The 23,245-nt window shown below is 44.3% G+C and overlaps 1 protein-coding gene across 9 annotated transcripts in view; it reads left to right on the top strand.

Moving 5' to 3' along the window:
* OSBPL3 (oxysterol binding protein like 3) overlaps positions 1-23,245 on the top strand; it is a 179,534-nt gene that overhangs the window by 78,352 nt on the left and 77,937 nt on the right. For 8 of the 9 annotated variants that reach the window (XR_009352880.1, XM_059171380.1, XM_059171386.1 and 5 more), the window contains exon 2: positions 9,335-9,574. Coding sequence is in view for 6 of the 9 variants with exons in the window: in XM_059171380.1 (XP_059027363.1) it covers positions 9,479-9,574 (96 nt within the window). In the remaining 3 variants the exon portion in view is untranslated. Of the gene's footprint in view, positions 1-9,334; positions 9,575-22,952; positions 23,134-23,245 lie in introns of all 9 variants that reach the window. The other variant, XM_059171383.1, reaches the window with a different exon arrangement.

Raw genomic sequence — 23,245 nt, 5'->3', positions numbered from 1 at the left:
TTTAACCCACTGAGCATCTGGGCCCCCCTGTACATATCCTTTTTATTTTTCTGATTCCAAGAGCAGAGCAGCCATGGTGATGTTGTACACCAGAGTGACCATAGATAGCATCGTACACTGGCTAGCTCATCAAGTGATGACGGCCCTGTCCACCTTTCATAGGCTTTTATATGCATCAACCCATCTAATCACCTCAACAACCCCTATGGGGGAGACCCTTTCATTATTTCCATTTGTCACACGAAATACAGAGGATCTAGAGAAGCTAAATATTTGCTGAAAGCCACTTAGTAAGGCTGGCTTTGGACCCAGGCAGTTTGAATCCAGAGCCCATGGCCTTAATTATTTTATTATTTTCTTAAAAGATTTTATTTATTTGACAGAGAGAGACACAGTGAGAGAGAGAACACAAGCAGGGGGAGTGGGAGAGGGAGAAGCTGGCTTCCTGTCGAGTGGGGAGCCCAGTGCGGGATTGGATCCCAGGACCCTAGGACCACGACTCAAGCCGAAGGCAGATACCCAACAGCTGAGCCACCAGGCGCCCCTCGTGACTTTAATTATTATACCACTCTATAAAACCTCCCGATATCATCAAGTGAGTTGGTGGTTTATTTTTGTATGTATGATCACTTGCATTGTAGGCAAAGGGCACAACCCAGAGGGCAGTGCAGGCAAAGCGGTTCATCAGAGGTGAAAACAATGCCATTGGGCCAGCTCCTCCATCAAATGACCTAGCTTGAGCTATGTGCATGCATTGTGTTACCTTTATAGGGGTGCCTGGGGGGCTCAGTCATTAAGCATCTGCCTTTGACTCAGGTCATGATCCCAGTGTCCTGGGATTGACCCCCGCATCGGGCTCCCTGCTCAGCAGGCAGTCTGCTTCTCCCTCTCCCTCTGTTGCTCTCTCTGCTTGTGCTCGCTCTCTCTCTCTCTCTCTCTCAAATAAATCAATCAATCAAATCTTTTTTTTTTTTTTTTTAAGTTACCCTTTTAAATCATTACTGATGCCCCTCAGCCCAGGATCCCCATCAGAGTCACCTGTGGAGGTCTCAGGAAGTTCAAAGCCTGGCCCGACCACAAAGTCCAACACACTAGATCATGGGCAGGGCCTGGTCCCCAGCATTTTTCAAAGCTCCCCATATAAATCTAATGTGCAGTCCGAGTTGAGATCCACCGCTCTCCAGAGTCTGGACAGTGCAACATTCAAGCTTATGATACTTGGCGAGAGCTTCCAGGGAGGACACTTTGTGTTGAGGATCAAGGACAGATCCAGATAGGGTAACTCTCTTGATCAGACTGCACTTAATGTCTCATGAAATGAAGGCCCCTGATCAGGAAAAGGGAATGCCTGGACCTCCACTGACCCTACCATGTCCACACAGGCCTGTGTAGGGTGGGATCTGTCTGTCCCACTAATGTCTTTTAGTTTTCTGGAGGTTGCCGTGGTGATTCAGCATGGGAGTGGGGACCAGAACCACGTGGATTTGGTATTTGCCAGGCCTGGCTTAAAGGCATCGTTAGGCAGCAGGACAGAATCTTCCTCAGAGGAGAGCTCAGGGTCTATTTCTGACAAATATATCCCAGAAGCCTCAAGATTCCATGGGGAGAAGAGTCTTAACCTCGGGCAGTGATACTTAAACTTGTGGAGAACTTCCTAAAAACACATTTCTGGGTCCCACCCTCAGCCCCTGCTCTGTGGGCTTTGGCAGGCTCTGAGAACTTGTGTTTCTAGCAAACGTTTCTAACAAGATGATGTTGGCACTGCTGGCCTGAGCACCACCTTTTGCAAAGCACAGGCCTAGGATAATAAAAGAGCTTTGGCTTTCTACCTACTTGTTATATCACAGATACACAGAGAGGAGGATCTGCTTGGGGTCAGAAAAGCAGGGTTAAGAACGACCAGCTCCGTCACACACAAAATCCCATAGAAACTGTGTCACGTGTACAGGATGTTAGGCCCATCCCCAGATATTCTGATTCAATCCGTCTAAAGTGGAGCTTCCAAAATCCGCATTTTAAAAAAGACCCTGGAGATGGGAAGAAGGTGGATCTGGACGCTTTGGGAAATTGGACTTGGCTATACAGTTGGGATTGACTGTGGGTGGGTTGGCAACTTTGAACCCAGAAAGGCCAATGAAGGGATAAATTAGCATCAGCCTATGGAGAGGATTTCAGTACCTTTGGTGCTCTTCTTAGGAAATCTGCCGGTAACATCTGTTAGGTGAGGACAGAATCCACATGCCTAGACAGGTGCTCGCTTCGGCAGCACATATACACATGCCTAGACAGTCTGCGAATGCTCCCACAAAGAAAAAGCTGGCCGAGACCACTGAATGGCAACTGGTCCACAGAAATGTCCTGACAGACTGGAATCAGGGGTCAAAACTAATGTGAGGAAATACAGTAATAAAAAATAATAGGCAAGTCCCAAATTTCAGCCAAAGGAAGGAAAGGAGTCCTTTCCTGAGAGAAGAGCCCAGCTTCTCCACAGCTCCTACCGCATTGGAGTCCTAGGGAATGGTGGGGATGGTGTGTGCTAGAAAGAGGTGTGGGTGTCCCTAGAGCTCAGGCAAGTGTAGGTCGTGGTCGTAGCTGTGGCGTGTACGTGGCCAGGGAGGCTGGTGTGCCTGTCCTTCCCGCTCTAGCCAGATCATACCTGGAGCTGGTCTTGAGGTCTAGGCACCCTCTGCGGGGAAGCACAGACAAATTAATGTGTGTTCAGAGTTGGGTGGCTGTGATCATTAGGGTCACATGAGACACAGCAGATGAAAATGTGACTGGTCTGGAAAAGAAAAGGTTTTCCGGGTGGGATGGGGAGCAGTAGTAGTTCCAGTACAGGAGCTGATGGAAATTGTTAATCTTGCCCTCTGTCACAACAGAGGGCAGGTCTGGGAATAGTCTCCTCCTAGTGAGATAGATTTCAACCCTAAATGAAACACCGTCTAGAACAGACTTCTTTGGAGACGAGTTTGGCTGTGAGTCTCGGGATTCACCACCCCCAACGAACAGTCAGCACCGTCCCTGGATCAAGCCAGCCGTCCAGGTTGTTACAGCAGATTGACCAGCATGACACACAGAGGTCCAAGATCAGCCATTTGAGGGCATTGTGGCTAGAAACTTCCTTCCAGAAACCTCTGATCAATTTATGGATCTTAGAGCCAAATGACCAGAGGTGTACTGTTGGTCATGTAACATCTTGGAAATTAAGGAGTTTCAGCAGGCATCATTTCTAAAAAGATGCACATCCAGGATTTGAATAATTTTCTTTTACCAAAGAAGACTGGAAGACCAAAAGTGGATATTCCATTACGAATTTTTTTTGGTGTTAATTTGGGACATAATTCTTCTATATATTTTACTGGGAGATTTTAAACTAACTGGAACTATATGCCATCTGGTCTTCGTGCAAATTGTTTTCAAGGATAGAAGGAGAACCTTGTTTCTTGGCCAAACATGACCGTGTGTGTGTACAGACCGCCAGGCCTAATAGAATAATAACTACCTGTGTTATAGGTCATTGTTTCAAACCCAACTAGTTAATATTGAGTTGCTTCCTTGGATAGCCAATGGTGACGAATAATGTGACTTTTATCTTTTTGCATTTGTGTCTTATTCAAAGTAAGCATGCTGGTTTGATGGTTTAAAAATCTGTTCACATTTGTGATACAGATTTGGGGAAATGTTAATATGTTTTAAAATTCTGCAGAATCCTTATTTGTTTTTGGTTGCCAGGAGAGTATGGGATCTTACTTGGTGCTGTGTGTGCCACTTCCAGGAAGCCAGGAGAGGAAGAAACTGAACTGACATCTGTTGAGTGTCTATTCTATCCACCCCAGACACCTTGTCCTCATTTTTCATCTAATCCTCAAGATGCCCCATTTCCTACATAAAACCCCTAAAGATCACGGAAGTATTCACACATGTCAAGGTGTGCATAGAGTTTGTAATTAGAAAGCACTAAATGCAAACTTAGGTCTGAGTCACAGGGTTGCTTCCTTGGATAGCCAAGGAAGTCACATACATCTTGGTCTGAGTCACATACATCTTGGTCTATGTATCTCCTTTGCATCTTTGCCCAAACTCTATGTTCTTTTTAAAGTGAAAATGGCCAGAATAAGTCTTAAAATCAGCCTTTGTGACCAAAAAACTTGGCAGTGCCTTGATCATTTGTTCTTCCCGATTCTTGGTAGAAGTCAGAGTTCTCTTTTCCCTACTGGATGTTCCACGCTTGCACGTCTCATGCATTGGACTTGTAGTGGGAACACCATTTCCTGACCCACCAGCTTCCCAGGTGAGTAGCAATGATGAGAGAGGACCTAGCTCATTGCAGAAGCACATTTTTAATTAATTATTTATTTTTAAAAAGATTTCGTTTATTTATTTGACAGAGAGAGAGCACAAGCATAGGGAGCAGGAGAGGGAGAAGCAGGCTCCCCACTGAGTAGGGAGCCTGATGTGGGGCTCGATCCCAGGACCCTGGGATCATGACCTGAGATGAAGGCCGACACTCCCTGTCAGAGCCTCGGCTTTTACTAGGTCAGCACGCTTAATGACTGAGCCACCCAGGCACCCCCAAGAAGGGCATTTTTCAATTGACTTAAGTGCACTGAGCTTCTCATCCCTGTTGGATTTGGCTACCAGCTGGTTCGTTGAAATGAAAGCAGATCCCACGCTGACTTCTGTCATGCATTAAACGTTTGTATCAGGCAGAAGGCACAAGAGCCGTCCTACAACCTGCTCCCGTGAGTTTGGGAAGTTCCAGCTGTCTCTCTCCAGGGCACAGACAGGTAGTCCCCAGACTACCTGACAGGTTTACTTGGGGCAAGTACCACAGCATTCAGCAGGAGGATTGGCCCCCCTACCTGTCAGATCAATGGCCAAGTGGTGGAAGAACCTTCTGAGGAGGCTGCAGGTGTTCTATTTTTTTTATTTGGGTGGTGATTATTTCAGTATTTGCAGATGTAAATTTCATAAAGCTGTCTGTGTGCTTAAGATTTGTTCACTTTACTATATGGAAGTTATGCTCAGTAAAAAAAAAAAGGGGGGGGGATAAATGATTGCCCTTAAGTTATTCACAACTTGTGAGTAGGAAAACTATTATATTTTATACAAACCCCTTGAGTTAGAGGTTTTCCATGGAAGGGTCCCTGCAAGAGGAGAAGGCCCCGCAGCTCTTTCACAGGTCCCCGTACCCCTGAAGCAGGGGCCTTCTCTCCTGGCCACTATCCATCACCCCTAAGGGGTCCGTCTTCCCCATTTTACTAGGTTGGCACTGCGAAGTCAGCTAGTTGGAGTAGGAGACACCAACCTTTCGTGTGGCTCCTCTTTGTTAAGGTCCTCTATCGTGGGACTCCTGTCGGGGTCTTCCCTCTGAGGACCCGCAGGCCAGCCCTTAGGTTCTCCAAGATTGACACAATAACTGCCTTATTCCACAGGACACCCTCATTCCTGAGACACCTTGGTCTCAAGCCTCTGTTGCCTTCACGCTCTATTCTACCCTGTTTTAAGTATTTCCTTTTCTCAGATTTTGACCTCTTTTGCCCTTCATGCTGTAAAGAACTGAATTTTTTAAAAAAAATTTGATTCATTTATTTGATAGAGATTACAAGTAGGCAGAGAGGCAAGCAGAGAGAGAGGGGAAAGCAGGCTCCCCGCTGAGCAGAGAGCCCGATGCGGGGCTCGATCCCAGGACGCTGAGACTACAACCCGAGCCGAAGGCAGAGGCTTAACCCACTGAGCCACCCAGGTGCCCCAAGAACTGAATTTTAACTGGTGATTTTAACTGAATTTCTCATGAGGCTAGGCTCGAAGGTTCTGGGGGATGAAATAAGATATATTTCCTTAGGTGATAATCCCAGACTCCCTGGGAGATGGATGCGGGAGAGGCTGGAGTCTCACCCTCTCTTTTCCCTGGAGGAGAAAAAGAGGCTTGTGGTGAGTGCAGAGGCCTTACCTCAAAGTACCAACTTAAATGAGTATGGGGTTTGGCTGGCTCCCAGCCCTGGCCCTGGTAGCTCTTTCCTCCAAGGTGAACTTTGGTGGAGCTAAGCCATAAAGACGACCCTTTGTATCAGTTGCCTCTGGGACAGGGTGATTGTGTTTCTAATTTGGCAGTTTCAGAATTGCTGGGACTCTCTCTTACCCGAGTATCCCATTCTGACCCTTCTGCACATGTTACAGACCACCCCTTGTGGTGTCTCTTGTCCTGAGCCCTCCCTGTCAGAGCCTCAGCTTTTAAAAACATGACAAAAATGCTGGCAGACACACACAGAAACCCTTTGCTGGCGTTCCGGATCTGCTGTGGAATCGGTTGTCATGGCAATGGCTGCCCCCACACGAAGTTCATCGTTTGGGGTTCCCATCATGGTTTTTTTTGTCCTCTTTCTTCAACAGCAATAGCCAACATGCTATTAAACCAACTATTAATATATTCGTACAACCTTTCTTGGCAGCTTTGAACTCGACTGCATTGGCTTCTAACTTCGGGTCCAATTAGTCATGCCCCACAAGCCAAGCTAACTTTGTGAAGAGGCTGGTGTTGGTTTGGTTTTATTTAGTCTTAGTTATTGTTGGATCCAATATGTATGAATACAGAGATTTGGGGGGTTTCTATGAAAGCAGCATACGAATTGAGTTCTCTGGCTATACACTTACCTTAATTTTATTTTCTGACATGATACTTCTCATTGGCTTGATTTTAGTTGATGGCTTTGGCATACTCCTTTGTTTTTGTTTTTATTTAAATCCCAGTTAACATACCAGGTAATATTAGTTTCAGGTGTACAATCTAGTGATTCAACACTTCCTTATAATACCCAGTGCTCATCAGCATACTCATTTTTAAAGAACTATGTGTCCATGAAAAGCATAGGAGATTGAATACTTATTAATGAACCAGAGGTTTAAAATAATATCCAACTAGCTGGGTCCTGGTTATATCATGTTATAATTATATAACATGCTTCTTTTAAAATTAAGATTATGTGAACACTAAGAGCTAAATAGATTGAAGATATATATATATATATCTTATTATATATAATATATTTATATAATTATATAAAATTATATATTTATGTATTATATATGATATAATCATATATTATGTATTAAATATATTTATGTGATATATTTATTATATATATAATCATATATATATATATAAAATTGTTGTTAACATGCATGGGAAATTTACAGAGTTTGTTTGAACTTAGTGTGTCAAATAAAAGGCTGGCCTTCTGAAGCCAAAACCAAACATGTTAGTCACCCTTGACTCAGGGCTGCGGATGAAGGCAGTGGTTGAAGGAATGGGGCAGGACCTCCGTGAAGCTGGCTTACGATGTGCCCCCTACTGAATCTTTCTAGGCAGTTCCTCAGTTCTGCTGGGTCCCAGAGTTGGGCAGTAGCTGGGTGGGCACCACACCCAGCTATTAAAGGGTGCTCATTTCCAATACCAAGGTGAAAGGTCTGGCGTTTGCCTGAAAGCCGTCTCTTGCCAGCTGCGTGGTTGGGCAAGTTACCTAACTTATCAGAGACTCTGTTGTTTCCTCTGTAAGAGTCCTCCCAGCAGACTGTTAATTAAATGAGATCATGTGTATGGGTAACCCTTACTATGGGACTTGACAGTAGGTAGTGTGGGCACTCCAAGGTGATTATTGTTTCAGTTACTGGGATACTATAGACGATGTGGGAAATTCTGTTTTCCTTCATAGTTTTGTCACACTATGTAATGATGTTTAAAAAGATGTCTCCAAACCTTTAGTAGAACAAATCTTCCACCCCATCCCTCCAAAAAACAGTTGTGTGTGTTTTTTTTAAAATTATAGTGAAATACATATAACATAAAATCATCATTTAGCCATTTTCTGTTGTTAAGTTTCGTGACATTTAGTCATTCACAGTGTTGTACAACAACCACCATTATCTAGTTCCAGAACATTAATCACCCTAAAAGGAAACCTCATAGCCATACCCTATTTCCCAATTCCCCCAGCCCTTGGCAACCACTACTTGGCCTTGTGCCTCTATGGATTTGCCCACTGTGGTTATTTCATATAAATAGAAACATACATATGTGGTCTTTTCTGTCTGGCTGCTTTCACTTAGCATAATGTTTTCAAGATTTATCCATGTTGTGTCTTGTATCACTTCACTTCATTCCTTTTAATTCCTGAACAATGTTCCATTGCATGGCTATGCAGTCCTAGTCCATTTGGGCTGCTATACCAAAATGCCACAGATGGGTGGCTTATAAGCAACTGAAATTTATTCCTCCCAGTGTTGGAGGCTGGGTGCCCAGAATGAGGATGATGGGCAGAGGGCTCTCTTCCAGTCGTGGAGTTACTGTATCCTCACATGGCAGAAGGGGTTAAGGAGCTCTGTGTCATCTTTTTTTATAATTAATTGCTTTCATAAAGGGCTGTGTCCTCAGGACCTAAGTCCCTGCCAAAGGCCCCACCTCCTAACACCATCACATTGAGTTTAAGATTTTTAACACATGAACTTCGGGAGGACCCAAACATTCAGACCGCAGTGTACACCATATGTGGTTTTTCTTTTTTTTTTTTTTTTTAAAGATTTTATTTATTTATTTGACAGAGAGAGATCACAAGTAGGCAGAGAGGCAGGCAGAAAGAGAGAGGAGGAAGCAGGCTCCCTGCTGAGCAGAGCCCGATGCGGGACTCGATCCCAGGACCCTGAGATCATGACCTGAGCCGAAGGCAGCGGCTCAACCCACTGAGCCACCCAGGCACCCCTGGTTTTTCCATTTATCAGTGGATGGACATTGGGTTGTTTCTACCTTTGGCTACTGCTAGTAGCGTTACTGTGAACCTTCTTGTACAAGTCTTTGTCTGAATACCTGTTTTCAGTTGGATCAGACGAAAATTCTGCTTCACTTTTTTAAAAACTACCGAACTCTTTCTAACTATGCCGTACCATTTAATGTACGTACCAGCAATGCCTGAGGGTTCCAGTTCCTTCCCATACTTGTTATTTTCCATTTTTTAAAAAAATTAGACTTATCATTTAGTAGGTATGAAATGGTAACTCTCATCGTGGTTGAGATGGCTTTTTATAGTTCTGATTTTGTATGTGTCTGGATTAAAATTTTCTTACTACTGTTCTTAATTTTGGCATATTGCAAAGCTACATGAAAAACTCATTATACATAATTTCCAGTAAGAGATGGGTGTAGAGCATCTTTTCCTTCACAGCTCCTGATACAACTAAGCATAGTGGCTCCTGTGATCTGTACTGTAGACAATGGGGGGATAATTATAGATGGTGTCTGGTGCCTCTGATCTTCTCTGTAATCCTTTTCTTTTGCTTTTAGAGATTTCCTCTGGGTCATCCAAAATGCTTTTAAAACATACTGGATAAGAACTGAGCCATCTGTCTGCGTGGGACTTCTGTACTCTTGGCTCCACTGTCTTCGGATGGCATTTTGACCACACCAAAGCCAAGTGACCCACTGCTCATGATGAGTGACGAGAAGAACCTTGGGGTGTCCCAAAAACTGGTCTCACCTTCAAGGAGCACAAGTAGCTGCTCCTCCAAGCAGGGAAGTCGACAGGTAAAGTTTAACCAATGCAAATTTTAAGATGCAAATTTATACCAAGAAATTGGCCAATTAAGATGTGTGCATTTACTGGGGAACCCCTACTTCTCAGTGGAAGAGCGTTTGCTTTCAGTCATACCCTAATTACATGAGAAGAGTAAACTTTAGGTGCTTTTAATAAGGCAGCTTGAATGCTTACCTGATAGGAAGGATCTATAGTTGGCTCTTTGCATTATTTTTTTCCAATCCTTGCAACTCTCCTCCAACACAGATATGCATATCCCTATTTTCTCCCCGAGGAAGCTGAGTCGGACCACCTGAGTTATTGGCCCAAGGATACACAGCTAGCAAGTGGCAGAACAAGAAGTCAAAACTCAGTCTGACTCCAGAGCCCACACTTTCCTTTGTACCATACTAACAAAGACAAAAAACCAGTCACTGTTCCAGTAAGTTTAATATTTTCCTGCCTTCCTCTACCTTCCCCTTCACCACAGATTGCCATGTGGGTGACTCTGAGTCTCCCTGGGGGAGGGAATTAAAGCCACAGAGAAGTGGTCAAAGGAATTCAGTAGGAAGAAGAAAGAAGTGAAACAAAGAGCTGAATATGGAGCGCCTGAGTGCCAGTCGTAATTATATGTTATTTCTTCGTTTTCTTTCCAAGAACTCTCTGTTGGCAGAATTCACTGGCTTTAGGTCAGTGGCAGTAAATGCACGTTAATCATTATAATTGTACCACCTTCGGTGAAGTAGAGAGTGGGCTGTCAGGAAGCTGTGGGTTCACGACACAGTGGTCTCTGAGCCTTTTCAGCATTTGCTGGCTGTGCTGGCATTGCCTTTCCTCCACGGGAAGCTCTGGCCTAAGAATTGGCCCAGAGTCCTTGGTTCCAGATTTGGAAGCAACAATCCGGCAGCCTCCCACCTCAGGCATGCCTGCACATTCTGACGCATCATCACAGGTCTCTCCATCTGAGCACTGGCTGGGACAGGGAGCTGGCCACTTCCCAGTGCTGCTTCGTGTCATTAGAATCTACGATTCTAGACAGGTCAGATTTTGCCCCAGGCTGGACATTTTGGGAGCTCTCCAAGATCTCCTGTGAGGGGTTAGGAAGACAAAAGATTTTTTTAGCACTGTAATCACTTCTGTCTGGGGTTTTAAAAAAACGACTAAAACTAGTCCTTGGCTAATGCATCGTGGCCCCTTTGGAGTTCTGGCTTCAGAAGGGTGAGATAGCTCATTCAGCTTTCCATGGGGTGCTTCTCTCCCTGAGCCGAGAGTCTGATGGGGATTAGAGCCTGAATGTGGGATCTTTCCCTCACCCTTTGTACCTAGTCACATTTATTGCTATGTCCTTCTTGGATAAAGAGAAGGAACATGATTCATTTAAATGGCTGGTGCTTATAACAAGTATAGGAATCAGAGCTGTGCGGTGACCTTCTATAACTGAATACTACAGGAATTTTCTTTAGGTGTTGTTACTTGAATTTTCTTTAGGTGTTGTTACTTGAATTGATGAACTTGGTTTTCGCACAGCTTCTTCTGAGCTTGTCCTAAAGATGGAGAGGAATGTGCAGAAAGCCTCAATTTTTTCCTGCTTAGAATGGATGGCCATTCAGCTCTTCATTCATCAAATGGTCATCTTCTATATTTAGGATCTCCCACTTTACAGTATGTGTAACATTGCTTTATACACATAAACGCTTCTAGGCAGGGCAGGTGGATAATTTAGTAAGTTTATTCCAACTCTAGACTGAATCTAGTTCTACAGGGCATGTTTAATTTCAGGGACCATTTTCTTATTCTGCCCACTTTCCCATCCTTCTGTCAGAGGGAGGTGTTCTGTCACAGGAGTGGCTTAGCTCCTCCGTCCGTGTCGTTCACCTCGACAAGCCATGTCTGTTCCAACATCACAAGCTGTCCCAAGGTCGTCTTTCATTCTCTAAAGGTACAGGCACCTTGGAAGTTCGACCTTCATGGCTCTGAGGGAGCAGAGACGTATCCCATGATCTCACAGATGCTAAAGATAGTAACACTGTGTTTCTAGTCACTTCACTAGAAAGTATGAGTTCAACACTTACAACTTCAAGATTTATATAATAAGAAATTTAATGTGAGGAATGTTGAATTCTAGCTGATAAAGATAATCTGTGCAACAACCTACTTGTTTTTTAAAGCTTCAGTTTAAAGCCACTATGAGGCTGTTCTTTTCATTTCGTGGTGAGGAGGGGGTGGGTAAGCCTGATGGTGACCGTGTTGGACCGTCCTAATGCTGGGTTTTCTCCTGTGCTTTAGAATTATGCTTTAGAGGGTCATCTTGAGTTTGTTTCCCCATGTTCTTTCCTAGCACCCGCCCTGCCCTACCTAGGGATTTGCTATTACCTGCTTCTTGCCTCCGAGGACCCCAACCAAAGCCAAGGGTTATATTTGCAGCTGGAGGCTTCTGTTCCATGTCAGTGATAGAATGTCCAAGATCCACTACCAGGCCAGCATACTTGGCCCAAGTCTGATTGTAAGGCTGTGTCTGCCTTCTGCCATCTCCCTGGAAAAGGCAAGATTTTTTTTGTTTTTGTTTTTGTTTTTAAAGACCCCATTTATTTATGGGACAGACAGAGATCACAAGTAGGCAGAGAGGCAGGCAGAGAGAGAGGAGGAAGCAGAGAGCCCGATGCGGAGCTCAATCCCAGGACTCTGGGATCATGACCTGAGCCGAAGGCAGAGGCTTTAACCCACTGAGCCACCCAGGAGCCCCGATAAGGCAAGTTTTAAAGCCCCCTTTCACTGTGGTATGGAGCTCCCCCCTCCACATTTGCTTATTTCCAGCTGTGAGCCTAACTCAGGTCCCAGACTTTTCCTATGGACATTTTTGGCCCCATTAGCCCACAGAAGCAGAACTCCTAGACACTTCTGTCTGCAATTTCTTTTGCATTTCTATTTTGTGTTGATCCATGGAGATATTTAATTTTTTTAAAATCACACAGACATATACACTAAGCCCCTACATGTCTGTAACTTTGTATATTTTTGCTGTTTTGGACCTGGGGTGGTGACAAGAGAGGGTCACTGAATGCATGCACTTACAATATAATCTTGGCTGAAAGACTCTGTCATCTTAGGTCGTTTTACTTAAATTCTCCTCTAGCATTGCTAGGTGACATTGAGAGTATATGTACTCCGGCTACACTGGCTTTCTTTCAGTTCCTTGTGCTGAACTTGCTCTTGTCCTTGTTTCTTGAACTGAATTTGAACTTGTCCTTCCTATCCCAGAGTCTCCTCACATGAAATCATGAGGAACTATGCATTTAGGTAGAGGTATTCTCTATCTGTATGTCTTGTTAGAAAAGCTTAAAGGACAGAATGATCAAGAATTGTGATTGGTGTCTTTGTTTTTGCTTCTGATCTAAGACAGATTTGACAATTTAGAACATGAATACCCAAGAAGGGTTCTGTCATCTTTTAGCTTAAATACTAGGGCTTTTGAAATTTAAATATAGCATGCCTCATTTTGTCAGTATGGGAACAACCTATAAATATAATCTTATCGATATGATTTTGGGAGGAATGTATGCATTGGTGATTAGAACTTGAACTCTCCAGCCTCGGTTCCAACCATTCATTGGTTCTGTGACCTTAAATTCTTAAACTTAAGCCTCTGTTTTCTCATCAGTAAAACTAAAATAATAATAGTTCTTTTCACATAGATTATCATGAGGGTAAAAACTGAAACATCTAATCCAGGGTCAGACTCATAATGGGTCCTGAGTTAATATTAACATTCACTTTTGTTATTATAGTTAACATTAATTCGAACTTCATTCTTATGTGTGGAGAATGTAAATACTCATAGAGAATAGTTCTGCTTTTTGCCCCTAGGAGCTTCTACAGGCATTGTACATGTATCTACCCAGTACTGGTTAGTGTTGTACAAAGGTCCACAAAAGTATACAGTGTATATGTGAATATATATTTTTAACATAAAAGTGCCTTCCTTTATACACATTAACAAAATACTTTTATTTATTCCTTTATTTTCATTCTTTTTTTTTTTTTTGAGAGAGAGTGCATGTGTTATGGGGGAGGGACAGAGGGCAGAGAGAGAGAGAGAATATCAAGGAGGCTGCATGCCTGGTGCAGAGCCGGACACATGGCCTTGATCTCACGACATTGAGATCATGATGTGAGGCGAAATCAAGAGTAGGACGCTTAACTGACTAAGCCACGCAGGTGCCCCCAAAATGCTTTTTGAGAAGACGGTAATAGGATATTTAATGTCTGGGCTGCATTTGCAATCTTCAATATCTGGCCTGATCCGTACCTAAAACAAGTGAAACCAGTTGGTGAATCCTCACCCCTTTCCTGTTCTGTTGGGCCTTGTGCTCTCATGGGTATAAGTGATTTTTCCACTTCCGTGCCAGCACCTATCTGTTGGGAGCAGCTGCTTAGAGCTTTGTGTTGGGGAGGATTCTGTGGTTGAGTCTGACTGTTGTAGGAAAGAACCCCATGTTCTCAGCTCCAGCCCGCGGACATAGGCAGGGTGAATGGCAGCACAGGTGTCGCATTTGTCGCCCATTAGCGATATTGGAGGGTTGAGATCAAGCCCTCTCTGCTAGAGCTTTATATTATGCTGTTGCAAGAACTTTAGGCAAGTGAAGTTTGCCTCAGTTCTTGATCCATGAAATGGAGACAAAACTCCCCTCCTCCCTCTCCAGGGTTGTTACGAGAAAAAATGGAATGTTTTTACTGGCTAAAAGAGTTAAAACTCTTTGGAGGAAGATCCTCTGTCCATTTATGAAGTTCTCACAATTACAGATCAGCTCCCTTTGAACTGAGGCCCGTTCCCGAGCCAGAAGGGAAATGGTCTTGTGTTAGGAAACCTGACAGTCTGCGGAAGAGATGAATCTCTTTGAAGAAAAGCAGAACATCCTTCTGGTATAGTGCCTTTGTCTGGAGGACGGGAACCTCTTCTCCCTGAGAAAATCCCCAGTTAAAGGAACCAGCTTACCCAAGGAACAGGCGGTCAGTCCCTTCTGACTGTGTTACTCATACCCTATTTTTTGTAGTGTGCTAGGTCCGTCTTTGCTTTAGTGTCCCTACCTGTTACAGGCTTTGCTTCAGCTACCCCTCTAGCTAGATTGAGTCATATGAAACTGTTCTTCCCTTTTGAATTTTGTGGTTTTTCTGGAAAAGAATCTTCATTTATCACTCTAATTTTTAAAAAAGATTTTATTTATTTATTTGACAGAGATCACAAGTAGGCAGAGAGGCAGGCAGACAGAGAGGGGGAAGCAGGCTCCCTGCTGAGCAGAGAGCCTCATATGGGGCTCAATCCCAGGACCCTGAAATCGTGACCTGAGCCGAAGGCAGAAGCTCAACCCACTGAGCCACCCAGGCACCCCATCACTGTAATATTGTTAAAGTAACTTATAAAAATAATATGTACTCCCTGCATATCATTTCCAAGGTAAGTGCAAGTCTGTGTTGAATTGCAACACTTTAATTCATTTACTTTTAATGAATGCTGTTGGTAGTTCCAATTAATTGAATCTGGGAAATGACCATTGGTTGTGGAGGTCACTGGTGCCATTGTCTAGTGGGAGAGGTAGGTGTGAAAGGCTGGTTAGAGCTCATTCTCATAGAAGAGGAGCAGAGAAAGAGGGCACCCTGATTCTACCAGGCCCCAGACAGGATTTGAGATAGGCCTTCACATGTTCCATTTGGGAACCTTGAGTTTGACTAATGCCAAGCTAAACATTGCCCTTTCCTCTGCTCACGTGGATAACCCTCTTTTGATTGATTCATTGGTCAAAAGAGTGTATACGTCTCAGAATCCTGAGTTTCTATTCACACATCTTTTTAGTCCTCATAGTACCTAGCACAGGGCTTTGCACATGGCAGATGCAAATTATTGGACAAATTTACTGAATGCCAACAGCAAGAATCCATACGTTAGAACAATATGGCCAGGTGGGCATAGGGGGGTGGGAGCAAAATGCCCACAAATTTCCGAGCTCCCTCCTTCCAGGGGTGTATTGCGAGGGTCTTCAAAAATGAACAAAGGCCTCTCCATTGAGTTTCTTCTGGCAAATGATGACATTCCTAATCGCTTTCTGTACCCGTGGTCTCTGAACCAACACCCTGTTCTAAAGTATGGAACAGACGTCAAGGTGTCTTGTTGCAACTGACCTGTATTCACATGGGCTCTGCTTTTTTGCTCGCTGGCTGACCTTGCCGCATTACCTAAAACCTCTGAGTCTCAGTTCTTCAGCTGTGAAATGGGGATCATTGTGCTTACTTTGGAGAGCTAAGTGAAATAATAAATATGAAGAACCTAGGGTAGCACATGGCAGACATTAGGTAAGTGTGGATCAATGAATGAATAAGCATGCCATTGCTAGGTTGAGAGATAATTATTCAGAAAGCTCTGTGGATATATTAAGTAGGTTAAGGGATACCTAAGTGGGAGAAAGAATTGCTATTTCTGAACTTGTAAAATATGAGTAATTTCCTCTCGCCTTCTTTCCACTGCCCCCTTACATTTCTTTCCTAGAACTTTCAAAGTAACACATTTCAGAAACCAGACTGTGCTAGATAAAGATGAGTAAGTTTTGTCTTTACTGAAACAGTCCGGTATGCCCATGCTTTAGGCAACATCTATTAAGAAGCTATCATTAAAAGACCCTGGGCAGGGATATATGACGCTACCAAGGGCAGGACAGCTGAACAGACCACTAAAGTTAAGAAATCGGCACTGTGGGGTGCCTGGGTGCCTCAGTCATTAAGCTCAGGTCAGGTCATGATCCCAGGGTCATGGGATCAGGTCCCGTATCTGGCTCCCTGCTTGGCGGGAAGCTTACTTCACCCTCTTCCACTGCTCCTGCTTGTGTTCCCTCTCTCACTGTGTTCTCTCTGTAAAGTAAATAAAATCTTAAAAAAAAAAAAATTGACACTGTGAGGGAGACCGCTTTGTTAGGAGAGCACGCTTCCTTTCTTTCCTAATGTGTTGTTAGTATTTGCTAGATAGTAAGTTAGGAGTCAGGGAGTGAATCCTTTCAAAATAATTGGCAAGTGTTTTACTCTTGGTTGTAGGGGATTTGAAATAGAGAGAGAGAGAGCCATTGCTAGGTAAGTCTCCATACAATTATGCAGTTTGCTCTGGTCACCCGCCTGGCCCTGGGCTAATCTGAGATGATGTTTGAGCTCTCCCAGGGTCACCTGATGAGGGTGTTTTTATGCAGGCTATTAGATTATGTTGTACTTCCGGGAGCCCAGGCTGTCTGGGTTTGGTGCCAGAACCCGTAAGACTTGAGGCTGAGTGGGAGAGAATGTGCCATGGAGTGAAAAGTGAATGAAAGCTCTAGTGCTCCGGTGTTTATCGAACTTGCGTAGTCCTCGGGTATTGAACATGCTTCGTCCTACTTACTTCTTTTATGTAATCATATCTTTAGAGACACTGAGATTTAACATCTGCCTTTTTAAAGAAGGAGCTGTATAAGCACCACAAGGAAGATCAACCAGTCAAGGAGGAGAGACTTCAGAATGTCATGATTGTATCAGTCATTACGCTGTGATGGTCACAAAAGATGACAGGCGACAAGCATGAACTCCCTTGGGAATTGGAGGGCCCGAATTATAACCTCTGACTGTTTATAAACAGTTTAACTTTGCACAAGTTTTTAAACTCTCTTTGCCTTGGTTTCTTGTAAGGCTGTGCAAATTACACAAAAGGCTGCAGGCAGTAGATTCTGTGTAAGTGTCGGATGCATAAACCATTGACCTTCCAGAAGCAGGAGTCCCAAGAGCCCTCACGCAACACCTTATGGTGACTGCTTCCCCACTTCCTCCTTTCAGCAGCCAGCTGGGTGGCACAGCAGTCACATGGCTGGGCTGCTTCTGTCTGGGCTGGTCTGAAAGGAAGTGTTAGTGAGGGACACCAGAAATTAACAAGTGTCTGTTAACATTTTTATAGCTCATGTATCCTTTCATACTATCCCTTGGAATCTCAAAACAACCGAGGGAGGTTTGTATTATTTTCTACACTTTAGAAAGAAAATATGGCTCAGAAATATTAACTGACTTGTTTTGAGTCACACAGATTCTAAGTGGTAGGGGACCAGGCAACCAGCTATTGGGAGAACACCAGATTTTGGATTTCGTTAGGTACTAGAAAGCTGCTTTAGACATTCATTCAAGTCCCACGTGCCTTAGGTACAAAAGATTGTTATTGAAACAGACCCTCCATAGGGAAATACCTTTGTGGATGTAGGGACGAGAATAATGCAGAAATGGTCTTAGGATCCCTGAGGTCTCTCTGGAGCTGCTGTTCTGTTTTGTTTTTGTTTTTTGTTTCCTGGTGGACCCAACAGAGCAAAATAATTAGTTATATGTTTCTATGTTAGCTTTCCAGATTCTCACTTACTGGCCCTTTTATTTATTCATATTGCCTACCTTTTGGTCATACCTAAGCAGGTCACACTGAAAAGAGGAAGGGCAAAAATACAAGGCTGAGTTCTCAACGTGTCCCCACTCTGTCTTGGAAAGAAAAAAGCAAACAAATGTTTGGTAGAAGAGGTGAAGACTTCAGCTAAAATGACATATTTGAGTTGTCAGGGCATCTTTGTTACTCTCCACGTCCACAAATGATAGACTGTCAGCTACATTCCACACTGTGAAAAAGAGGAGAAATTGAGCTCCTTAAACACTTCTGGAAGTTGCTAGACTGTTTAGTCTGTTGTGCAGTTGCAGGATGACAAGCACAGAAACTATATTCCAGTGGGATTTAGAAATACTACCTTGGGGGGTGCTTGGGTGGCTCAGTTGGTTAAGTGTCTGCCTTCCGCTTGGGTCATGATCTCAGGGTCCTGGGATCAAGTCCTGCATAGGGCTTCTTGCTAAGCAGGAAGCCTGCTTCTCTCTCTCTCCTTTTTCCGCTCTCCGTGCTTGTGTTCTCTCTGCCTCTCTAACAAATAAATAGTATCTTTAAAAAAAAGAAAAAAAGAAATACTGCTATGAGAGAGACTACATGCGGTGCTTTAAGAATTCAATTTATTTCTTTACAGTTGGTATCAGCCATAGTGCAGTATATATGAAAGCAGAACAGTGACCCCAAAGCTTTTCTTGAAAGCACAGCTTACTGGCTATGCAGTTACTGGAATTTTCCTCTAGAAGCTATACATGCAAATATAAACTGAACCTACTCAACAGTTCTTTCCTAGGGAGGGAGAGTCTAAATCAGCTTTGGTGCTATGCTGATATTAAAATGCTGAAGGCCCAGAAATGACAGTATAAGAAGTAGGATGGTGGCAAAACAGAAGCCTTCTCTAGAATAATCTGACAGCCTCCCTAAGTCCTCTACATGCTGGCTTGCCTTCAAGAGCAGCTGTGTCTCCCTTCACATCTGTACACAAGCCTGTCTCCCAACTAAAGTCACCTTCTGTCTGTCCCATGTCAGAGCGGGCCCATCCCTGGCGCATCTCTGGCTTCCTGGTTCCTTTTGTGGGGGAATGGTGTCTCCACCTCCCAAATGTTACATCCACAGCCTAGTCCTTGGAACTTATTTGGAAAGTGGATCTTTACAGATATAATTAATTTAAGGATCTTGAGATGAAGAGATCATCCTGGACTATAGGTTCAATCCTAAACTCAGTGACTGGTGTCCTCATAAGAAGCACACAGGGGAGAATACAGACATGGATATGAAGGCAGAGGCAGAGGTTGGAGCGATGTGGCTCCAAACCAAGGATGCCAGTAGCCACTGGGAACTGGAAGAGAGGAGTAATGCTTTCAGTGGACTGAATGTTTTCGTCCCCGACCCCACCCCCTTTCACATGTTGCAGCCCTAACCCTCCTACTGGTATTTAGAGGCAGGCCTGCAGGAGGTAATTAGGTTTAGATGAGGTCCCGAGGGCTGGTGCCTTCAAGATGGAATTAGTACCCTTATAAGAAGGGGAAGGACACCAGCTCTCACTCTCATACACCAAAAGGCCATGGGAGCACAAGGCAGGAAGGCAGCTGTCTACACACCAGGAAGCAGAATCTCACTGGGAACCAAATCTCACAGCACCTTGATCTTGGACTTCCCAGCCTCTACCAAGTCTGTGGTGTTCTGTTACAGCAACCTTAGCTGATACAAACACATTCTCCCTAAGAGACTCCAGAGCCGCTGTGGTTCTGCTGAGCCGTTGACCCCTGTGTCCATATTCCTTTGAGTCCCAGCTCAAGGCTTCTTCCTGAGGTGGGTCTAGCTCATGGAATTTTGCTTGAGAACTCTGGTAGCACTTTCTTTTGAATCTCCCATTCAGCATTTTCCAGTCTTCAGCCTCGTATCTCTTTATTTTAATATATGCTAACTTCTTAGAAGGCAGCCCTGGGTTTTCCATCTTTCCATCTCCAGTATCTGGTGCTAAGCCTCAGACCTCTGGGTAGAGCCTGCCTTATTAAATGGAAGGCCAGTTACGAACCAGACTCTAACTTCTGTAACACATAAGTCATTCCTTCTTCGATTCGCAAGGCTCCCCGGGATGTTATCCAGTCACTGGGTTCTCATTATGAGAACGTTATTCTTGTACAGACTGAGGAGGAAATCGCTGATGATTTGGATCAGAGACAGGATATAGGGACGAGAATAATGCAGAAATGGTCTTAGAGCCTATTCTGGTACCTACTCCTATGATTCTAATTATATGTACATCAGTTAGCCAGAATGTGTCTCTACTTTGATTGCAATTTTCAATTAGCTCTGGGGGAAAAAAAAAAAAACACAGTTTTGAGCACCCTCACCAGAGAGAACACCGTTATCAGCTAGCGCCATCCAGCAACGAAGAGGGTTTTCTTCAGGAGTTGTATGCCCTGTAATTGGAGAGCAGATGTGTGATGTCTGAACACAAAGAGTCTGTGGTTCTCTCCAGGCTCAGACACTGAAGGGCAGAACTCTATGATATGCCAAAGACAGTATGATTTTTTTTTTTAAGATTTTATTTATTTGTCAAAGAGAGAGAGCACAAGTAGGAGAAGTGGTAGGCAAAGGGAGAAGTCTCCCCGCTGAGCAGGGAATCTGGGTGAGGGGTTTGATCCTAGGATCCCTGGATCATGACTTGAGCTGAAAGCAGATGCTTCACCAACTAAGCCACCCAGGCATCCCTACAGTATGATTTTTTTTTTTAATGAAAAGGTAGTAAAGTAAAATATTAAAATGGTGCTGGAAGGTATACAACAAAGAGTGCAAGAGAATGTCCCCACTTTGTGCCTCTGACTGAGTTCCCTTTACAGAAGAGTCTGCATGGGAGAATTTCTCTTATATCACATGCACCTGCCCCTGTGTGGAGAGTGAGCCTGGGGGCTCTTCCATGAGACTAACTGCCCCTGTGACAGTGAGGGAATTCTTAGAAAAGGTAGTGGGAAGGGCACTAGGTCGGAGTCCTCAGAAGTCCTTCACTCATCTTCGTGGTCCTACACAAATTATTTCTCATAGCTTCCTCATCTCTCAATGGAAGGAGCCGGGGAGATGACTTCACATTCTCTTACAAACTCTGAGGTTTAAAAGAATGACTCCATGACTCTGCAAGGGAAAGCTAATCATTCCTTCTGTACCCAGAAAACTAAATAAACCTGGAAGAGACTCTTGAGTCTCTTGAGCGCAGAGTTACCCTGTCCTCACTGGCTAACACACGCGCCTGTCAAGCGCGGGAACGTGAGACAGACTGATTGTGCTGTAGGGAGAGCAGTGCCCGGCGGCAAGGAGCCGGACTGGCAGGGCAGCAGGTGGTCTTGGGTGGCCTCTAGTATCCTCGTGGGTGATCTTGTCAGAGTGGATGTTGGGCAGAGAGGTTCTGTGTGCCATCTGCAGACCACAAATGGGGCCGCCACTTCACAGTGGGTGCTGTTGGCCAGACTCTGTGCACCTTCATTACAGTCATTGGAGACACACAGACCATCAAGCAGTTGTAGATGATGGGCTGCACAGCCTGAGCCCAGTGACATTTGTAGGTTTGGTGTCTCCATCTTTAACAGTAGGTGCAGCTCTCGAGAGGCCCTCTTGCCAGAGAAGAGCATCACAGAGAACAGAGTGCATGAAAGATGCTGTCCACAGCCTTGAAGGGCTTGTGTACCTTTAGGGGGATTTTTAGCAAAATTCATAACCCACAAATATATTCGAAGATCCTTAAAAAAGTACAGATGTCATTACAGCCATAACTGCTGAGTGCTCAATAGGGTTGAAATCATCATTATATGTACACTAAAGTTTATTTTTATTAATACTACTTTAATTATAAACCCATCTGTGGTTAACACAATTGGAAAACATTTTTCTCTTATTTGGATCTCAGGTGGAATTAGCAACGGAGCTGACACAGCCCTGGCTTTTTTCTCCTCCTTGTCGGTGTCTGCGGCCAGTGACCCTCCTTTTCTCTCCCTGACATCCCTTGCAAGCACTCACCCCCAAGACTGAGCGCATACTCTCCCATTCTCCAAGTCATTAAGGCACCAGTGTTTTGGTCTGTGACAACCCCAGGAATTAAGACTTAGTACTTTTTGAGGACTAAGGCCTCTGGATGTTTGCCTCCCTGCCTAGGCATGGGTGGGGGAGCTGTGTGTCTGGGTGGGAAGGGAGAGGAAAGATATGGCCCTTGGCAGGTCATGACTCTAGGCCCCATGTAGCCAGTCTGGGTGGGCTCTTCCCTGCTCAGCCTTCCTTTTTTCTTCAGTCTTCTCACTTAGATCCTTACATCAGAGACTGTACCTGAGGTTACTAGATAGAAGCTAATGCTATTGGTTTTTTGGTTCGCTTTTAGGAGACTTTATCAGCCAATATTTTATTTTATTTTTTATTTTTTTTAAAGACTTTATTCATTTGAAAGAGAGAGAGGGAGAGCACAAGCAGGGGGGTAGGGGTGGAAAGAGAGAAGCAGGCCCACTGCTGAGCAGGAAGCCTGCCACAGGGCTGATCACAGGTCACCAGGATCATGACCTGTGCCAAAGGCAGACGGTTAACCCACCGAACCACCCAGGCACCCCAGAGATACCCTCTTTTAACAAGCTTTTACATTCACAATACAGTATCGGTAACTTTTGGCATAATGTTGTACAGGTGATTTCTAGAACTTACTCATCCTGCATAACAGAGACTTCGTGCCCATTTTCTATGATACGAATTTGTGAAATAAGATTTGGAAGGGATTTTGTGGCTCATTTATCCTGAGCACCTTCCTGGTCTCGGAATCCCCATCTGCTAGCTTCCGATGGAGCTCTCCAGTGATGAGGAAACTGGCCAGAGAGGGGCCCATGTTGTTTTTGTTATTGTTCATAGCGTTAATTATTAAATAATCGGGTGATCGGTCCTTCATCAGCACTGGGATCCAGGGCCATATAATTCTTACCCATTAGTCCTGGTTTGCCTTTCAGAGCCTATCAAGTAAAAAACCCAGTTCTTCAAGACAGCCTGGTATCCTAGAGTGTGGCTGCTCTAAGTGGGCCTGTGGTCCAGCAGCAGTGGCCGCACCTGGGAAGGTGCCAAAGCGCAGACCTCGCCCCAGAGCTGCTCGACTGACATCTGCGTTCTGACAAGATCTTCAGTAATCAGCATGTATGTTACAGATTGAGAAGCACTGCATTAGATCACACACACCATGCCCCCAACGAATTTGTTCTTCTTTTTTTAAGATTTTATTTATGTATTTGACAGAGAGACAGCGAGA

The sequence above is a fragment of the Mustela lutreola genome, chromosome 4 (assembly GCF_030435805.1).
Source record: "Mustela lutreola isolate mMusLut2 chromosome 4, mMusLut2.pri, whole genome shotgun sequence".
Lineage (NCBI taxonomy): Eukaryota > Metazoa > Chordata > Mammalia > Carnivora > Mustelidae > Mustela > Mustela lutreola.
This window is presented reverse-complemented; position numbering and strand designations above follow the sequence as displayed.